We start from the raw sequence: 19481 nt of genomic DNA on the forward strand, positions 1-19481 counted from the left end.
CCTGCCATCCAAAGCTGCTACCTGCATCATTTTGTGAACGTTGGACTATTGCCTATTCAGCCTATAGGGAGCTATAGGCTGAAGAGACAAATGCCTAGGGCGTCAGGCATCCTTTCATTTATTTTTTCTACCTTTGAAATAAATAAATAGTGTTTCACTCAGTGTTTATTGCTTGATGGTGGGTAGGATTTGCCTCCACAGATCATTTTGAATAGGGCCTCTAGCAGTTTAGAGCCAGCCCTGGTCACAAATGCTTGCTGGGAAGGCATAGAACAGATATTTATTTGCCTCAAGGGGAATTTGTCTTGGATATTAAGAATCAGCAGTGCTCTAAAAACAGACAGTGCATACATACAGCGACAGCACCAGGTATCTTTCTCTCCTTCTGTCTGTATAGCTATTGTCTATCTATATGTGCATTAACATGCTGCAGTGAATGTATAAATGGTCAAATAAATGTCACCTGAGAAAAGAATATGTGTGTGTGTGTGTCTCTGTGTGTGTGTGTGTGTGTGTGTGTGTGTGTGTGTGTGTTGTCTTTTTATTATTAACACTCTCCAGTGAAAAGGTTCTTCAGTGACCCAATAAATGTGTGAATATCAAACTCCTGCAGGACATTAAAGAACCTTCAAGTACTTTCTTGCGTAATAAAAAAAAAAAAAAAAGACATACAGTAAAAGACTTGACACACTTCTCGTTGCATTGTACAGCTTTTACTAAATGACCCACACACACTTACAGTACTGTATGACATTGCATGGAACATAAAAACATGTCGCATATGCAAGGTGAGTGATGAGAATAGCAACGTTAGCCCGCTCAAGACACTTGAACAAATCATAAGAGCAGTCGCAAATAACTATTGAATCTTTTGTAAATTCAAGTAGTCGCATTTGCCACTATATTTAAAAATAATATGACATAGATAGATAGATAGATAGATAGATAGATAGATAGATAGATAGATAGAGAGAGAGAGATGGACCCCTGCCTCGTGTTTTGCTCCTCTTCCTGTGTAAAATATACTCCCATGAATTAGCATATAGGCTTTAGTTAAAAATACTTAAAAGAGTAAAGAGAGAAAGAAAGATGGAGAAATGTGATGGAAAAATATATAAAATAAGGAATGGGCCAGAGACAGAACGCTGGGTGAGAGAGGGTGAAGGAAAGAGAGAAAGAGCAAAGATAATACAAAAAAAAAACAGACTTGTGTCAGATAGAGCTCACTGTACTGCTGGAATGGTTGAGGAAGTCACAGAATAATGCCATGAAACATAATAACAAGGAAACCTTTGTGTCTTCGATGCTAACCACTCCTCACCGGATAAACGTTACTGCCTTGATACTGTAGTTTGGACAAAGAGGAGACGCGGACACACGGGACGATCACACTGTGGTCGTCTTAATCTGGGACACTTGGTTCAGGTAGGCGATGAATAACTTGGTTCCCTCGATGTAGTTGTACCTGGGAGACGGGAGAGGAGAAAGAATTTGAAGATTGATAAATACCAGGGATGGGACGATATATTGAAATTCAATTTATCGCGATACAAAAATGTGACAATACGTATCGTGGGGCAGAAAAATGAATCGTGATATTAGCTACATTTTATTCGGCTGTAGTAATCACAAATCACAATTTCACAAGCTCTCCATCACAATTATACAATATTATTTGCACTTTGTAATGCCATTGCTAGAAAGATTTGTGGCTCAGAAATAAACAGAATTCTACAACTGCACTTCATCGGCCCGTCGCACCTTGTCAAAAGTCCCTGAAGCCTAAGCCTCCATGGGCGAGTCCCCGTTCCAGTTTGCAGCTACAATGAGTTATAAAGCACTTTGAAAGTGGACCAGCGTATCTTAATTTCTGCCTTCAAGGCCTCGTGAAGAGGCGTTCTTTCAGATTCATGCAGTTCCTTGCCCACCTAATAATATTAAAAGCTCAGTGTGTCCTTGTGCAGCGTTTTTTACTTCAGTCGGTTGTAGCTCTGTCTGCACTGTCCGTTCTCTAGAGGCTGTCCATTTGTCCTTGTGCTGATGTTTGCTGTCACCTGGCTGTAAGCTGTCTAATATTAAATGTGCCTCCACTTGTTATTGCTATGCTCTTATTACATATTGCCCAGTGATTGTCTGTCTGCTCTGCTTTTGTTTCAATATCTACAGCCTTTCCTATGAAGTTATAGTCAAGTTTCTGTTATTTTTTTTCATGTTTGTGCATGTCTATATTTAATTTGATTCATTTCTATTTGATCCTGACCCTTCCCCTGCACCCTCCTTATCCTCATATACTGTGTTGTATAGAGTAAATAAGGACTTCTTCCCTTTTGGTTAAAATCCAACCTTCTCTCCTGCCTCTCCTCTTATCATTCCTGCCTCAATAAAAAAGGTGAACTATTCTCTGCACTTTCCTTTAATCGAATGCAAAATGAAAGAAAAGCTGCTTTCAATCCACCAGCTCCATCTCTCCCCTGCATGATGCTGTAAGGGCGACCCTGACCAGTTCATTTTCAAATAGAGTTTTTACAAGCGCGTCAGGAGTCACATGTTAAGCATGAAAGTCCAACCTGCTCATTTTCTCGTTCTGGGAGTGCAGGCCGTCATCGAAGCCTCCGATGGGCAGCATGATGATGCTTTTCCCTGTGACGTCCTGGAAGGTTCTGGCGATGGGGATGGTCCCGCCCTCACGGATCAGATCAGGCTCCATGTCAAACACTAGCGGAGGAGGAGGGGAGGAACACTTAGCTTACGGTGTTACGGCCATTATTGTAACTCTGCATGTTGTCAGGCTCGACTTACCTTGCCAAAAGCCACAAAAAAGAACATTTAGAGGAATTATATGTGTGTCACTCAAGCCAGATTTCCTAAAGCGCTGCTGCAGCTGAATCAGTACATGGTTGTGTGTGTGTGTGTGTGTATAATATATACACGTTTATAACACACATACACATACATATACATACACATATTTTATGGTTAACTGAGTTTAAAATAAAGCAGGGGAGCTGAAATTGGTGGAAATTTGTTGAGGGTTGTTATAAATATAGTGCGTGTGTGTGTGTGTGTGTGGGAAGGCTATGTGTGTGCGGAGTGTGTGGATTTTGTATATTTAGTATATTTATATATATTTAGTATATTTGTTACGTTTTTTATACCAATCAGAACAGGGTGCTTCAGCCTCACTGGCTGTGTACAGAGGGTGTTATGGAGTGACAGGTGTACTGTACATGTGAGGTGGGCGGTGTGCACTGTACCTTTCTTGACAGCAACCTTCCCAGCCTCATACAGAGGGTGCTGAGTGTCGGCCAGCCAAGGCTTGGCCCCGATGATCATAGTCACCTTCAGCTTGTTCGGACTCTTCCTCTTGGCAAACACCGAGTGCAGGTAGTCTGTCACCTAAAGTCATGGATCCAGAAGATAAGAGTGGAGTGAGTGTGTGGGAGGAGAGGAGAACTACAAATTGTTCAGACATGACTGGTCCATTTTTTCCAAAGCATTAATATCCTGTTTTACCTGTTTCTTGACCATAGCAGGGTCCATGTTGGGAACTTGTCTGATGGAGAACTTAGCAGTAACCTTAGCAGGGATGACAGTCTTAGAGCCAGAGGCAGAGAAGGCACCCTCGATGCCATGGATGGAGACAGTGGGGTAGCGCCACCTGTGGGCCAACAAGTCGACCTGGAATAGATAGATAGTAGATGGAAAGAAAGAAAGTGGTCATGTTTTTTAAAAAAAAAAAAGCCATAAAATGTTTGCAAAATCACTTGCCTTGTCGCCTGTCCATCTCATGTTATTTAGTTTAGTTTAGTTTGTTAGTTTATAATGTTGTGGACAGTCCCCATTAATTAACTGTAACAGTAACAGTAAATGGGGCAGCTTTAGCCTACATGGCTAATTTCCAGCTGTTGTCCCTGGCCAGCTGACAAAAGGCAACCTAAAATAGACAAATAGACCATATCATAGATTATCATAACCCTTTTCAAAATGAGTCTCTGGTACCTTGTTGCTGTACATGAGCTGGCTGACACCGATCTTGCTCTTGTAGCTGTCGATGTCAAACTCGATGTCCTGGTACATTTTCCACTCCTCATCGGAGAGGGGGGCCACAGCCTCCCTGATCCCAGGGATCAGGATCTTACCGCTGGGGCTGATCAGCGTGTCTGAGGAGTGGAGGTCGAACAGAGTAGCATGATGTGATATTTAATGGATCTCTGTAGGGAAATTCTCTTTTTCACTGCCCCCCTCTCCAGGGAGGTCAGAGGTCAGGGTCTGTAACAGAGCAGCAGCGCTGGAGCTGGCAGGGATTCAGTGTGTTGCTAAAGGACTCTTCAGCAGGGTGGATGTATTAAATGTATTGTGGCATATCAGTCAATCATACACAATTATGATATGAATTTGTTAGCTTGTGCAGTATAGGAAGATACAAAACAGAGGAGAAAGCTCAGACGGGATACAGTCACTGCATTCAGGTCAAGCACAATACATAAAAAATATACTCACCAAGAATGCCGATGAGGTCGGTCATTGGTTCTATCACAGTGCCTCCATACACTCCAGAATGTAAGTCCTGTGTGGGCCCTTCAACCTGCCATCACACAAGAGGAATCCCAAGACATGAAATAGCATGGAAGAGCACATCGGCTTGTCTCAACAGGCGTGTGTGTGTGTGTGTTGTTAGATACAGGCAAACAAAATACATTATCACATTTTTCAACAATGCAACAGCTGTAAACATATCAAATACATCAAAAATTTGCAGTACAATATAATGCTTCATTTTTGCCATTTACCCCAGAAAATGTATAACATGTCTAACATGTAGAAATCTACTAAACTTTCGCATTTAAACCCTATGTAGCCTCATTTTAGCCTACATGTCTAACCGTTTAGACGTCTTTTAAAGGGCTAATCGATGTAAAACTGCTCGGTGGGTGGTACCTCAGCAAAGAAGTAGCAGTTGCCCCTGGTGCCATAGGTGAGGGCGGGTCGTCTGCTGAGCCAGCCACAGTCTGAGATGATGATGTAATCCACGTCGGAGAAGAAGGTGTCTCTCTGGGCCAGGATCATGGCATCCAGGCCATTGGAGCCCGTTTCCTCCATCCCCTCTACGATGAACTTCACGTTCACCGGCAGCTCCTGGTGGAGAAAACCAAAAGAAAATAGTAACATCCCGTTTAGATCATGCAGACATTTTGGCAGGCAAACAGCAGGTGATTGTGATGGAAAAGCAGGCTTTTCTTCAAGTGAAAATAAAACATATATATATATATATATATATATATATTTTTAGATTGACAGCCATGTCATTTTGAAATTATAATGGCTTTGTGGGCTCGAGAATCATAAAACCACAGTCACAAGCTGTGTGTGAAACTAGTCTTATCAACAGCCACAAAATTCCTATTTCTCAGTGCATCCAGCATCTGGCTCAGGCTGTTTGATGTGCATATTCCACTATGTATGTTTTGACAAGACAAGGTGACAGAGAGGATTGTAGCAACAGACTACTGCAGTGACTTTGCAAAAAACCAGCAGTGACTTTGCAAGTTGGTTTGGCTGAAGCTCAGCTCTGCTCTCTGCCTTGCCTGAGGGTAGCTAGTCCTTTCCCACTAAATCTTTTAAGTATTTTACTCGACTAAAACGGTCTGCACAAATAAATGGAGGTAATCTTTTGGGTCCATCTTGCCTGAGGGCTCTCTTCCCTCTTTATATTTGAAGTGCTTTCAAGACAAAGATGTTTTGCAAATAAGTAAGCTTTAATCTGTCCTTTGCTCTCACTCGAGGTCACAGTGCCTCTCTGCAGCTATTTTCCTTCAGTCTTGTTTGTGTCCTTCCCAATAAGCATTTGGCTTTATTCGATTGTGGATGCAAAACAGCACATGAGAAAGCGACCCATCAGATTAAAGGTAATGTGAACTTTCTCTCACCATGTTGAGGGCCTGGTAAGCCTCCACAGCATGGATCCAGGCTAAAACTGGAGCCTTGTTGTCTGATGCTCCTCTTCCATACAGGTTACCTACAGGCAAAATGATATAACACTCATTACACTTTTTTATCATGCAGATGTGTCACGTTTTACATGTGTACTGCACTGCTGCTACAGTGTGAGTTTGTTCCAATAAAATGTTTAGCAAGAACACAAGAATTGGAATCATATTCTTTCCAGGCTAAAAAAAAAAAAAGAATTTGCACATGGTTTTTCCAACCATCTTGAACAATTCAACAACCAACTCTCTTCAAAAGGCTGACACCAGAGAAGCAAGAATCTAATTTTTGATACCATCAAGAGACATTTCTGTCTCTTCAGCTGTCCATTGACAATAAATGGCAGACTGCCTGCATAATACCACAGACTTTTTGTCTGAGCTTCTGCATCCAAAGCAAGAAAATGAGCTCAGCTGCAACAAAATACTCAGCAACAAAAGTTAAGGAAAATGGGGAAAACCATTTTGACATTTAATTTCAACGGAGCAGCTAGTACAGAATATGTCTTTTGATGACATTGGGAGTCTTGGCTCTATTATCTCTAACTTTAGAAGATACTTGTTTATGATAGCAGATCAGACTGAACTGTAGTATCATAGAAATAAAATTTGGATAATGTATTTCTGTTTAATCTATTTACTACCTCAGAGGATTGGTTGAAGATGCATTTTCTCTTATTGGCCTTTTATTAATTATCAGTTATTGGCCAGTCATGCCGTCATCCACCTCCGATCCCTCTCTGACCACAGCTACATTAAAAATAGTCTCTAAAACCTGCAATGAAATGTTGTTTTCTCTGCACATTTTATTTATTTATTTATTTGTTCAATGATGTATCTATACATGAATTAGCCATTTAAAGGTAAGTAATCTATGCCAGAGTTTCCCTGCCATTGAACAGGCGGGGTGGGTCATTTCATTAGTATGAGTTTCAATGAGTTTTACTGTCACATGAGGGTGCTGTTTCATAGGCTTCAAAACCCAAAATCAGATGAGACATCGTGATTGACGTCAATATCTCTAGTAGTAACCTTCAGCATGTATACAGTGGATGCATTAAAAGCCCTTACCGTTGATGTCAGTCAGGTTGTAAGGCTCTGTGGCCCAGCCGTCTTCTATCTTAGCCGGCTGGACGTCCACATGGCCGTAGACGCACACTGTGTTTTTGTTGGGATCGTTGCCAAACTGGGCTGTCACCACTTTAGGTAAGGCCAGTGTCTGCCCATCAGGAAGCTGGAGACACCAAAGGAGAACACATCTGTAATGTGACGGTTTCCATGGTAACGCAGGGTGTATAGTGTGCTCTGATAGCAATACTGTACTATGCACAAGGTCAAATGTCCATGCTCTACTGTCACATGTAGTCTGTTTGCTCAACCTATGTGGAACCTTGCAAACACTGTTTAGAATAATATTGACATATTACAGTGTACTTTAGCCCACAGAACAGTAGGAGAATGATCTGCAGGATGTGCTGTGCTTTGCATATTATCAGTTTGACAACCCCCCCCCCCCCCCCCCGAGAAGTATTGAATTTACTACAGGCGTTCTCTGCAGTCTCATTATGGGTATCTTTTTGTGATAGCAAAGGAATTTCAGTACACAGATACCCAAAGTGTTTTTAACAGGATGAGGAGAGGGAGGGAGAGTCAGAGAGAAGCTTTTGTTTTTCATAATTAGAGTAAATTCAGTATTCCCTTTCAGCTGCACCTTTCAGAAGTAACCGCTTTTGTATTGTTTGATGTCAAAGGGCCGTCATTCATTTTTTTTTACCATACACTAAGACAACAATATGATACAATAACAGTTTTGCTTTTTGTCTTTTGCCTTAACAGTCTTTTTGTCCTAATTACTGGATAAATACTGAGGATGTTGACTCCTAGTTGGGTCCTAACCAGACTATTTGTCTGTTGAGTTTGGGAAGAAACTTTGATGTAGCCCAGTCAGTAATGAGGAGGTTGATTTACTTCTGACTGCACCACAACCTTTTTGAAGTGAGCGGTTGTGATCATGTTTGTCTCATTTGCCACTGTCACTCTCCCTCACTGTTTGAAATACAAATTATTTACCAACCAATTAGGGTATGATAATTATATGTAATGCTCTAATATCTCGTTATTAGAACATGTATAAAAGGCAGGGAGGTCCAGCTCGCTGGGGTAAATGACTCCATCACTGACCTCTTGTTCGCCGATGTCCACCAGCTCTACAGTCCCTCCCATCGCCCTCAGCTTCTGAGCCGTCATCTCCATCATGCGGTGTAGGTCCGGTCTCTTCAACACATTGCTGGAGTCACTCTCTATTGCCACCCAGTCCCGCAGAGCCTAAAACACACACACACACACACACACACACAAATACATCTAAAGATCATCTAACAGTTCTGGGTTTTTGTAACATTGAACTCAGAATCCATTTAAACCATCTGTTGTTCAACTGCTGCTGTTTATGAAAAATATACTACTACTACTACTACTACTGCTACTACTGCTACTGTAGTGCTGCTACTACCACTACCACAACTACCAATACCACTACCACTACTACTGCTACCAGTAACCAGTATGTGCAATGGATTCATGTTGAGTGATGGAATCTGAGGGAAAAAACAAATTATTCAAGGTCATACAGTTCAGGAGTCTTTGGCCAACATATGAAGTTGTATAGTGGCACTATCTGGCTCATCTGAATCATTTATTTTGCCTGAGTAGTGGGGGAGATTTGAAACTGATACACCAAATTTGATTGCTCTAGCATGAAGCATTTAGGAATTATGCCTCCCTTCCTGTTTGCGCATCAGACATCAAATTTGTTCGTGCATCACGGCCAGTTACAAATATCAAAATTATGTGAAATAGGCATGATAAAGGTTAAAATATGCTGTCTGTAAACTTTGATGGAGATTTTTAAAAAACAAACAAATTGGTCCTACTGCAAGGTTGGCCTGATGGTGGCACTATGGAGTGCGACCAGAAGTGGTCCATTCCAAATATGTATGTGAAGTTTGGTTGTTCTAGCATCAAACATTTAGTAATTGTACTTCATTTTGCATTGAATTTCATTTTTGCACCACAGCCAGTTTGGATTTTCAAACTGGCTGTCTGGGTAATAGTGGTAATGTAGGAAGTCCATATATGCTGTGCAAATTTTCATGGAGATTCGATCAACTTGGCGGGAGAAATAGCGAAAAAATCAAAAATGGTGATAAAACTATCACGGTGGAAGTGAAAACCAGCATGTGCAATGGATTTTTCTTGAACCAAGGAATCTGATCAAAAAAAAAAAAAAGATTCTATGTTATATGCTATATATGCTAAAGTTATATATGCTAAAGTTGCTAAAGTAGTACCACCATCTGGCTGATCGGTGTAATGTTTTTTTCTTGCCTGGGTGGTGGAGGAGATTTGAAACCTATCTACTGCTATTGCTGTTCAACATTATGGACTCTGACCTCCAGATTGTTTTAAGGAAGAAAATGAAGAAGCGGAAGAAAAATCCAATAGGGTTCCAGCACCTGTGCTCCTTGGACCCCAAATAATGAGAAGAAGAAGAAGAAGAATATATTGTACCTCTACATATTCTTCTTGATGGCTGTCAACGTACTGCACCAGCTCCTCATACCGGAAAGCATGGACACTGGAGATGACCAGCAGAATGGAGGGCAGTGCCAAGAGTTTCATCTGTTGAGAGTCAGTTTGGTGCAATTTGATGAGAAAGTGCTGAGTCAAATGATACTGCAGATGGCTATATAAAAGATCATTATTTACACACATCATTACAGTACTGATTATATGCTCCCCTGGTACTGTAGACACATCTACATATTAATGGCAATCACTATGATCCTATATATGCAGACAGAGTACGCTGTGCCTAAAATCAGACTGACAGCTCCTGAACTTGTGAAACTGTGAACCCAAACTGTAGAAAAGTTTGGAGACCTATGTCATCTGGAGGCCCCGAGGGAAAAAGGCCCACGACGCCTTTTGGATCCCATGTCCCCCGAGTCTTCCTTAAAGAAGCAGTGCGGCAGAAGGAGGACCTGTTGTCTTACCTTGTCTCTGGTGGAGGCTCTGTGACAGTCTCCTCAGGCAGGCGGACTGTGGCCCCGCGCCGCTGCCTGCATGTTTATATACCCTCCCTTCCCATCATACCTCTTGCTGGGCCCCGGGGTCACACGGTCAAACGTTTCCTGGATCAGGGCCAGGACAGCTGACAAATTGAATTTTTCTTGCTGACAGGCACAAGAATTAAACTCAAACTATTGATCCCACTCCAAGAATGCACACCGGGGTTCAGCCGAAACAAAAGCAGCACGGTGAAAGGGCTTGAAATGAAAGAATTCCTGTTGTTTGTGTTTTGGAATCTCCAAGTAACCCTGCGCTGAACAAAGGCGGCGGAGCGTTTCTTGTTCCACAACAGGCAGGTGTCCCGTTGTGTTGAATTATGAAGGTGTTAACATTTTTAGTTTGACACACGGAGACATATAAGTTCATTCACCCAACTAACAAGCAGAGATGTTACTGCAGAATACCTTGAAATGGCCCAAGCTAATGTATTAATGGCGAGGTCTATTTGTCCAGAATACACATGCAACTCATACACACACACACACACACACACACACACACACACACAAACACCCTAATTTCCCTGCCAGCTAGGTCATGTTTAAAAAAAGACGTTCCAAGATTTGGCAATTCTGCCCCTGTCTTCAGACCGAGTAAACAGATCCCAGTCAGGTCTGGCACTGTATCAAAGTAGCTGTTACATGACAGTGTTACCTCATGCGTTGGCCACTGTTAAATGCCATCCTTGATAATGAGCCAGGACCAATCAGGGCCCATTACGTAAATTGGGAAATCCCTCCTCAGGGTGCTCCCACAGTAAGGAATCCAATTACAGACCCAATTTTCCAGAAAATATTTAATCCCATCACTGCTTCATGTTCATTGGACAAATTGTGCTTGTTAAATACTTCCTGTCCCTTTATGTGAGTCCCAGTGTGAGACAGGACGAGACCCTGGTGGTTTGACTGGTGGTTTGACTGTGCCCCACTGATACTAACAACTCATGAAAAGAAAATCAAAACTTACAGGGTGTCAGAATACCAAAGACAGTCAGTGGCCCTCAGGGACCTCAGGGACCTCAGTTAGCATTTGTGTTTCAGTTTGTGTGTGTGTGTGTGTGTGTGTGTGTGTGTGTGTGTGTGTGTGTTTCCATGGAGCTGGGGAGTTGTATGTGTTAGCTTTCAATGAAGATTTAAATTCTTACCAGGGAAACAGATTAAAGGCATTTCAAAGATTAAACTGGCCAATAAATAAGCACTTTAACAACTACCACACTGCTGACTAAAAGCTGAGCACCAACTGAGAAGTGAAAGAATAAGAAATCTGATTAAAAACAACCCCAGCAAGGGGTTGATCATGGTGATGATCCATTAAAAAATGCTTACTTATTGTGTCAAAGTTTGAGGTATTGATTCCTATGACAGTAAAAATTAAAGCATTGCTCAGAGTGAATCACCCTGCAGCACCCTCTTTGTGTATAAGAAGAGCTAAGACTCAGGCTATGCATATTGCATAGCTAAGCTATCATTGCTGTAACCCATGTATTTCTGAAATGATATGATGGATGCCAGGGGCCCTGAGGTCATGACACTCATTTGGTTCATATAATACCAAGGAAAAAAAGAAGACTAAACGTGGACTTACAGTATTTGCAAAGATACAATTGAACTTCTGAAGTAATTTGCTACCACTAGGTGGCAGGCTCGACTCATAGTGTGATAGTTAGGAGGAGAAAAAATCTTAAGAGGTGTGAGGAGATTATTGTGAAATTTGGATTGACAGGCATGCTAATTTGCAACTTCAATGAAAAATATAGCCATTTTATGTTATTAAAAAGCTTTACCCAACCAAGAAAGCCAAGAAAATCATATAAAGAAACTGAATTCTACCACCACATGAAAAAGATCAGATGTAACCTGACCCAACTTTAAGGAAGTCTTGCTAAATTGAGTCTATTCAGTAATCATCCAAGTGAGCAGATTGTGGGTCTCACCTTCAGAACAATTTCTGTTTAGCTTCAAGTGAAACAAACCTGGTTAGGGTTCTGTGAGCCTCACATGAACCCTCCTGTGTTTGTTTCCTTCTTTTCTGTACACAGAGTATGTTGTGGCTGGTTGGTAGTGCTGGGTTGCTCCATACATTTCTCTGTCTGTGTAGTGGGTGGGACAGGAGGTGAGGTGGGAGGTGGGATGCTGTTGGTTAACAGTGTCAGCATTATTGAATTAAAACACATAGAATGGATGACAACAGTATAAGTATGTGTTTTCCCTCTTTCTTCTAAAAACTCTCAAACCCTACATCACAGATAACCCTAAATATATTTTGGTTTATCAAAACTCCAAATGTATCACTTAGATCATCATTTTATTAATTGTTTTTCTCTGGGCATTTCCACTGTCTTCCTAACTACATCTGCTGTGCCCTGCGTACATTTAAAGTTTCAAAAATAGACCTTTTTCAAGCTTGTCATCAAATCTCAGGCAGATCTGAGATATCAGATGGATATTTATTATATAAATAATATATGATATTAATAATTATAAATAATACAATTATAGCTTTTACCTTTTCTTTTTTAGACCAATTGTAGCTTTTACCCAGAGAGGTCAGAAGTGGATTATGAATGCTCTTCCCATGTTCTCCCACCTTACAAACAATATCATTTGACAGGTTGTTATATTGTTTGTAATATAGAGTAGCAGAAGGAGGGGTTAGAGTCACATAGCATTCTAACAAAAAAGAAAAGACTCAGTATTGCATTCTGCTCAGCTCTCTGGAGGAGTGGAGACACAAACATACAGTTATCATATATCCAAAGAGGAGATGATCTGATTAGATTTTAGAGCACCTTGCTGCATACATTTGCATATTGATGAGCTAATGAGCTTTACTTTCTTGAGTAATGACCCAGCACTCGTAGTTAGTGTGGTATTTAACAGTAGGCCAATGTAGAGATAGTAGGAGTGGAGTTATATGGTAGAACACCATGTAAGAGATAAAGATAACAGGGCAAAGAGAGGAGAGACTTTAACATCACAGATGAAGAAGAAAACTCTTCACTCCCTCCTCTTCATCCTCCTCATTCCTCGTTGCTCCTCTGTCTCATTGGTGGAAGGTCTGATGTCTGATTGTCCTGTCACAGTTTGGGATTACATTTCCAACCACATTTACTTCAGCATTCTGTGCTTGTCTAACCAAATGTATATGTAGTATAATATTTACTAAACGAGTAAACCTTGCAGTCGCTGATACAAATCTCAGGTAAAAAAGGATTTAAAAAAAAATTGTTGATTGAAACAATTGTTTTATTTTTCAGTGACCATATTGTATTTCAGTGTCACTTTGGAGGAGAGAGGTGTTTCTTCATGTCATTTTATCATCTTCCTTTTTCTCACTGGAGAAAATGCAGCACACCTTGCACACCTCGCTCTCTCACCAACACCAACATGGTTTCCAGATGCTGTGAAAAGATGTGATCCTGCGCTTTGAAGAAGATACCATTGTCCCACTTTATTTTCAATGTTTACCTCTTCCTAGGAAATAAAAAACAGTGGCCCTGTCTTTCAAAACCTTAGCTGATAAAACACAAACTCTGTGATTGAGTTCAAGAGCTCATGATGCACAGGAGAGTCTTTCAGTGTAAACAGGCCGGCTGCTTGGAGACTCTCAGCATGTTCTCTTACCCAGGGACTCTAACAGAAAGATCTGTGCTCAGCATGTTGAATCTCTTCACACATGCCAACACACAAAAAAGAAACACAGTTGTCAGGACTTTGTAATGGAACTGAAGTATGTGAACCCTTTCCATTGTTCAGCAGGGAGCGATCTAACATGATATACTTGGATATAATGAAGACTGAAACAACTACCAGCATGATGGCTGCTGCTCTGGTCGGTAGACATTGTCGAGCAACACAGGTAGACACTTTCTGGTTGGTGTCGATCTGTATCCACAGACGTGTGGAAGCTGTCACTGCCATGTTAAATATAGCCAACAAGGGCAGGATTTCATCTGGTGATGAGGAATATTGACTGGTCTGCTGCATCTCAACAGGAGAAAGATGCTTCCTCATTCTGTCAGATTGGTATCAAGTGCTGTGTTTGTCCACAGGGTGGCGCTACTGGACAGAGGGACAGATGTGCTCTTATCATTTCAAACTGCTGTCAGTTTGAGCGGGTGGTCAGAAAATAAAACTGTAATGTACTCGGCCGAATTTATTGGAAAGTGTATCAACTCATCATACAAATTCATGAATGGACTTGTTGTGTTCAGGTCTTTCTTCCTTATTCAAAGTCATCCAGGCAGAAATGCTCCACTATTGCTGGGTGCCCATTCTTCTAAGTTTCCCCTCTAGTGTCCCTGTGTAACTCTCTGCTGTAAGTTAAAGTTTTGATAACATCTACAAACTGTAGCAGCCAAGCAGACATGTTATTTATTTATGAGCCAATACAAAGGCTGTGCATTATTTTCATTATTGGTCTTTTAACACACTGAAACATGTTCATTGGTTGTCAGAGCGTCTTCAGCTGACTTATTATACACCACAACATATTATTTAGTACAAACCTTGTTTATTGAATTGAAGTTTCAGGATTTTGCATAAGGCATAAATACGTCATTCACACAGGCGGTGAATGTTTTAGGGACAACATTACAAAATCATTATCATCATTGTCATTATCATTGTTGTGCATAGAAGAGTCAGCATCACACAAATCTCACAACAGTCAATCACACACACAGCATCACATTGCATTATCATCACGTCACAAACATGAAGGCAACTTTCGTTCTTCATACTCACTGAACATAATGGGAAAGTGTTACGCAAATAGTCAATGCAGACATAGTTTCCTATTGTGCATAGTGTCAGAAACAGAGTGGGTCAACAGCATAGTGAACAGTGACAATGCACAGACTGCAGCTTTCAGACTGCATTGTTAAAGTGTTGGTTTTGTCTGGGACTCTGGTCTCATTCATCTGAGTTTTGTTCTTGTTTTAGATAGTTTGGAGCCAGACTAGGCTGCTCATGGTCTTGGTCTGGACTCCGATTCTAATCTGACCAGACTGAGGTGATCCTGACTACAGCCTTGTGGTGCATTTCAGGATTTTTTTATTTTTTTTTAATCCTTTAAAATAATGCTTGATTCCTTTTATACATCTGCGATACTTTCTTTTTTCCAGAATACAATTTGAAGTTATATGTACTGCTCCATTTGTTTAAAAAGATCCACCAGAAGTTCTGTTGGTTACGATGACAAGGTATAAACTGCTACATGGTACAGCTTTCTGGAATACATGAAATGTAAAATGTATTACTTGGGAATGTAATAATCTCTTAAAACTGCCTTCCCATGCATGAAAATGAACAAAACTCGGCACATAGCTCCAGTCCCATGCCAAACGACACTCACTAAATTATGGGGCAAATAGTCCAGATGGTGGCGCTACAGCAGCGGTCTAAAGTTTGAGACTTTAAAAAACTAAAACATCAACAACACATGCTATACAGCTGTTATTGGCCCAAACAAGACAAAACGTTCATACACTGGTATATACTTAATTATGAAGTCCACCACTTTGTTTTTTATTAAAAAACTGTTGAAATAATTAAACCTAACTAGTTTGCACAAATTACATGAAAATCACTACAGACCATCCTTAGACATGCACAGATAAAACTATTGTGGGGTTTTCATTTGTGAAAACATGCTTATACCTAATCATACAGAGACATATATTTTCAAAGATATTTAAAGGTTTTAATGATAATCTTGATCTACTTCTTTCTCCAAACTCTTCTTTTTCTTTTGTTTTTCCTCTTAAGCTATATCTGGCCGCCCCATCATAACTGCTAGCAGTTATTGTTGTTGCAAGGGAATAGTTGGCACCAACAAGTTATAAAGCACTATTTTATTTTTCATTATTAGTCTATATTTATGCCTTGTGATCTGAGGTCGTAAGCTTCCATAGGCATATTTTATATGTCCATTTGCTGATTGCCTTTTATCTTATAGGCTAGCACTTTAAGGCCAGTGCTATACAACTGGCAATGTTAATACAGTTATAATTTTATCTGTGGTTAGCCTGTTGTAGCCTATTTATAAGCCAGCTAGGTTCATGCTTTTTTTCTGTTGCGCATTGAATACGGTAGCTTTGTGTTTTTGTCATTTCTGCTTGTTACGATTTCGGATGTTTTGTGCTGTATTGTGCTGGAAACTGGGAGTCCGATCTGGCAACATGACTCCCCTGCGACTTTAAAAAGGAGAGCGCGCCTTTGCGTCTAACGGCAGTTACTACTAACGTTACAAACAGGGATCTTTTCTTCAGCACTTTTACTTAATCTCTATCATTAAAAATGGTAAGGAGTTTAACTTATAGCTGGTGAGACCTTTCTTAAAATACAATATTTGAAGCAAGTTAATGGTTAAAAGTCAACTCTGTTAGCTATTCATGGCATCATGTCCACTCTGGTTGAAATGTCAGTTAACTTAACTGTTAACGTTAGTTTAGTTATATGAGCTCAAATACAAGACTTTGGTGAAGAACAGGTCCGGTCCAAATTTGTTAAGAGATTAATGAGACACTCCAAATAACGTCAGAAATGTGATTTACATTGTTTGTGCCAAATTAATTGTTTAGCCTAAATGTTCGATAGGATTACACTTTTATTTGTCAGTTAAATCAGTGCAGGAGGAAAAGGCAAATGGAGTCTAGCTAGCTAGTAGAAGACTAGCTAACGTTAGAGCCAGCTGTGTGATGGAACATTCTAACGTTAGCTCTTTCTCAGTCTCTTCTCCTGTAAGATTTGAATTTAGCATTTCCCCATGGTTGGCTGGATAATTAAGGCCTGAAGCTACATCATGCAAGCCAATTTTAGGCCCTCTCCTACTTGTCTTGTTTAGTTTAACTTGGTTAGCTTGGTTTACTTCTGCACACTAAATTAATAAACTATGAATTTAAAACTAAAGCTGAACAACGGTCGTTTTGTTGTCTGCTCAAAAGACTAAGGGATAATTGATCAACGAGTTTGAAAGTTTAAATTTTAACGATTTAAGTGGAGTCTAAAAAAGTATTTTTTGTCATAGGATATAACATTGTGAAAAAGTTGTGGCGTGATTTGTCATCATTCAGTTGTTCCTCTGTAACTGCAGTTCAGGGTGTTGATGCCTCAGCATGGCTTTATTCACATTTCATCTGTTCATTCACTGACAACAGAGGGGATGGATTGTGTAAAATGGTTGAAGTGCTATTGGGAATATCGTCTATACAGTATTTATATACATTTATTACAAGCTGCCCCACAATGAATACAATTGACATGTTTAATATGAAAACAACTGCAAGCTACTGTGATTAAACACTGCCAGCTGCGGATATATGGTACTGAAATTTTGCCTGTTTTTGCACATTCAGCGTGAGTGCATCTCCATCCACATCGGCCAGGCTGGTGTCCAGATTGGCAATGCATGCTGGGAGCTTTACTGTCTGGAGCATGGCATCCAACCGGACGGACAGATGCCCAGTGATAAAACCATTGGAGGAGGAGATGACTCCTTCAACACCTTCTTCAGTGAGACTGGAGCTGGCAAGCACGTACCCAGAGCTGTGTTTGTTGACTTGGAGCCGACTGTCATTGGTAAGATCCCATAGCCCGTTCTTGTAATGCACAATTTGGTCACCCAAACCCAACGGACCCAAAATGAAATCCAACCCAAACCTACCAGCCCTGTCTGATTATTCTTTTACCTTGACTTGGACTTAATCTGGTCAAGCTTTTTTTACGCTTTTACTCAAATTGCTTGCTTTATGTCAGGACAACCACAAAATTCAGCCTGAACATAACATGATCCAGATATCTTAAGAATTGACCAAATCCACCCAAACAAAGAGTATCAAGAGGAAACATAGATGTCAAGTCAAGCCATCTGTGTGTGAAGTGGATTATACTTCCCTTAACAGTTGCTTCTTTGTATAGATGAGGTGCGGACTGGAACCTACCGCCAGCTCTTCCACCCTGAACAGCTGATCACTGGGAAGGAAGATGCAGCCAACAACTACGCCCGCGGGCATTACACTGTTGGCAAGGAGATCATCGACCTGGTTCTGGACAGGATCCGTAAACTGGTGTGTGTCTCCCACAGATGAAATGATGTGTATTTATTCTCGTTGAGCAGTTATAACGGAGCTTTCCTCCTCCCTGTCTAGGCTGACCAGTGCACCGGTCTCCAGGGATTCCTTGTCTTCCACAGTTTTGGAGGTGGCACCGGCTCTGGTTTTACCTCTCTGCTGATGGAGCGCCTATCCGTTGACTATGGCAAGAAGTCCAAGCTTGAGTTCTCCATCTACCCAGCTCCCCAAGTGTCCACTGCTGTGGTGGAGCCGTACAACTCCATCCTTTGTACTCACACGACCCTGGAGCACTCTGACTGTGCTTTCATGGTGGACAATGAGGCCATCTACGATATCTGCCGTAGGAACCTGGATATTGAACGTCCTACTTATACCAACCTTAACAGGTTGATGGGTCAGATTGTATCCTCCATCACTGCCTCCCTCCGATTTGACGGTGCGCTGAATGTCGACCTGACTGAGTTCCAGACCAACTTGGTGCCCTACCCCCGTATCCACTTCCCCCTGGCCACCTACGCTCCTGTGATCTCTGCGGAGAAAGCTTACCACGAGCAGCTCTCAGTGGCCGAGATCACAAATGCTTGCTTTGAGCCGGCAAACCAGATGGTGAAATGTGACCCCCGCCACGGCAAGTACATGGCATGCTGTTTGCTCTACCGCGGGGATGTTGTACCCAAAGATGTCAATAGTGCCATCGCCACCATTAAAACCAAGCGCACCATCCAGTTTGTGGACTGGTGCCCCACCGGTTTCAAAGTTGGTATTAACTACCAGCCCCCCACTGTGGTACCTGGTGGAGCTCTGGCCAAAGTCCAGAGGGCCGTGTGCATGCTGAGCAACACCACCGCTATTGCAGAGGCCTGGGCCCGTCTGGACCACAAGTTTGACCTGCTGTATGCCAAGCGTGCCTTTGTGCACTGGTACGTAGGTGAAGGTATGGAGGAGGGAGAGTTCTCTGAGGCCAGAGAGGACATGGCTGCTTTAGAGAAAGACTATGAAGAGGTGGGTGTTGACTCCATTGAAGGAGAGGGAGAAGAGGAGGGGGAGGATTAAAGGTAAAAAATGAAAGGTGATCCACCTCAGTCAGTTTTCACCATGTTATTGGTCAGAAGGTTTAATGACTAGAGTAGAGGTGACTTAATGTTGTTGAAATGTTGTCATGGGTTCATTATTTTAAGCTTGTTCCTTTTCTCCTGTGATTACAATAAACTATTTTCAGAATATTAATCTCAGCTGTTGCATCTGTCTTTCTGGCCAGTTCAGCTTGACAGAATGGTTCCTTGTTGCCATTT

The 19481-nt window shown here is 41.3% G+C and overlaps 2 protein-coding genes across 2 annotated transcripts; one reads left to right on the forward strand and one right to left on the reverse strand.

Moving 5' to 3' along the window:
• Nucleotides 1-1386: 1386 nt before the first annotated feature.
• cndp1 (carnosine dipeptidase 1) lies at nucleotides 1387-9665 on the reverse strand. Its single transcript, XM_071911779.2, has 11 exons — nucleotides 9555-9665; nucleotides 8166-8309; nucleotides 7056-7218; nucleotides 5928-6016; nucleotides 4939-5136; nucleotides 4501-4585; nucleotides 4000-4160; nucleotides 3514-3678; nucleotides 3255-3396; nucleotides 2568-2715; nucleotides 1387-1465 (listed from the first exon to the last, which is right to left on the reverse strand). The coding sequence occupies exons 1-11, from the start codon at nucleotides 9663-9665 to the stop codon at nucleotides 1387-1389; spliced, it is 1485 nt and encodes a 494-aa protein (XP_071767880.1).
• A 7807-nt stretch (nucleotides 9666-17472) lies between these two features.
• LOC139921521 (tubulin alpha-1A chain-like) lies at nucleotides 17473-19242 on the forward strand. The gene is made up of 3 exons (XM_071911784.2): nucleotides 17473-17695; nucleotides 18035-18183; nucleotides 18265-19242. Exons 1-3 carry the CDS (start codon nucleotides 17575-17577, stop codon nucleotides 19240-19242), a joined length of 1248 nt encoding a protein of 415 aa, XP_071767885.1. The 5' UTR covers nucleotides 17473-17574.
• Nucleotides 19243-19481: the final 239 nt, after the last annotated feature.

This window comes from Centroberyx gerrardi, chromosome 12, assembly GCF_048128805.1.
Source record: "Centroberyx gerrardi isolate f3 chromosome 12, fCenGer3.hap1.cur.20231027, whole genome shotgun sequence".
NCBI lineage: Eukaryota > Metazoa > Chordata > Actinopteri > Beryciformes > Berycidae > Centroberyx > Centroberyx gerrardi.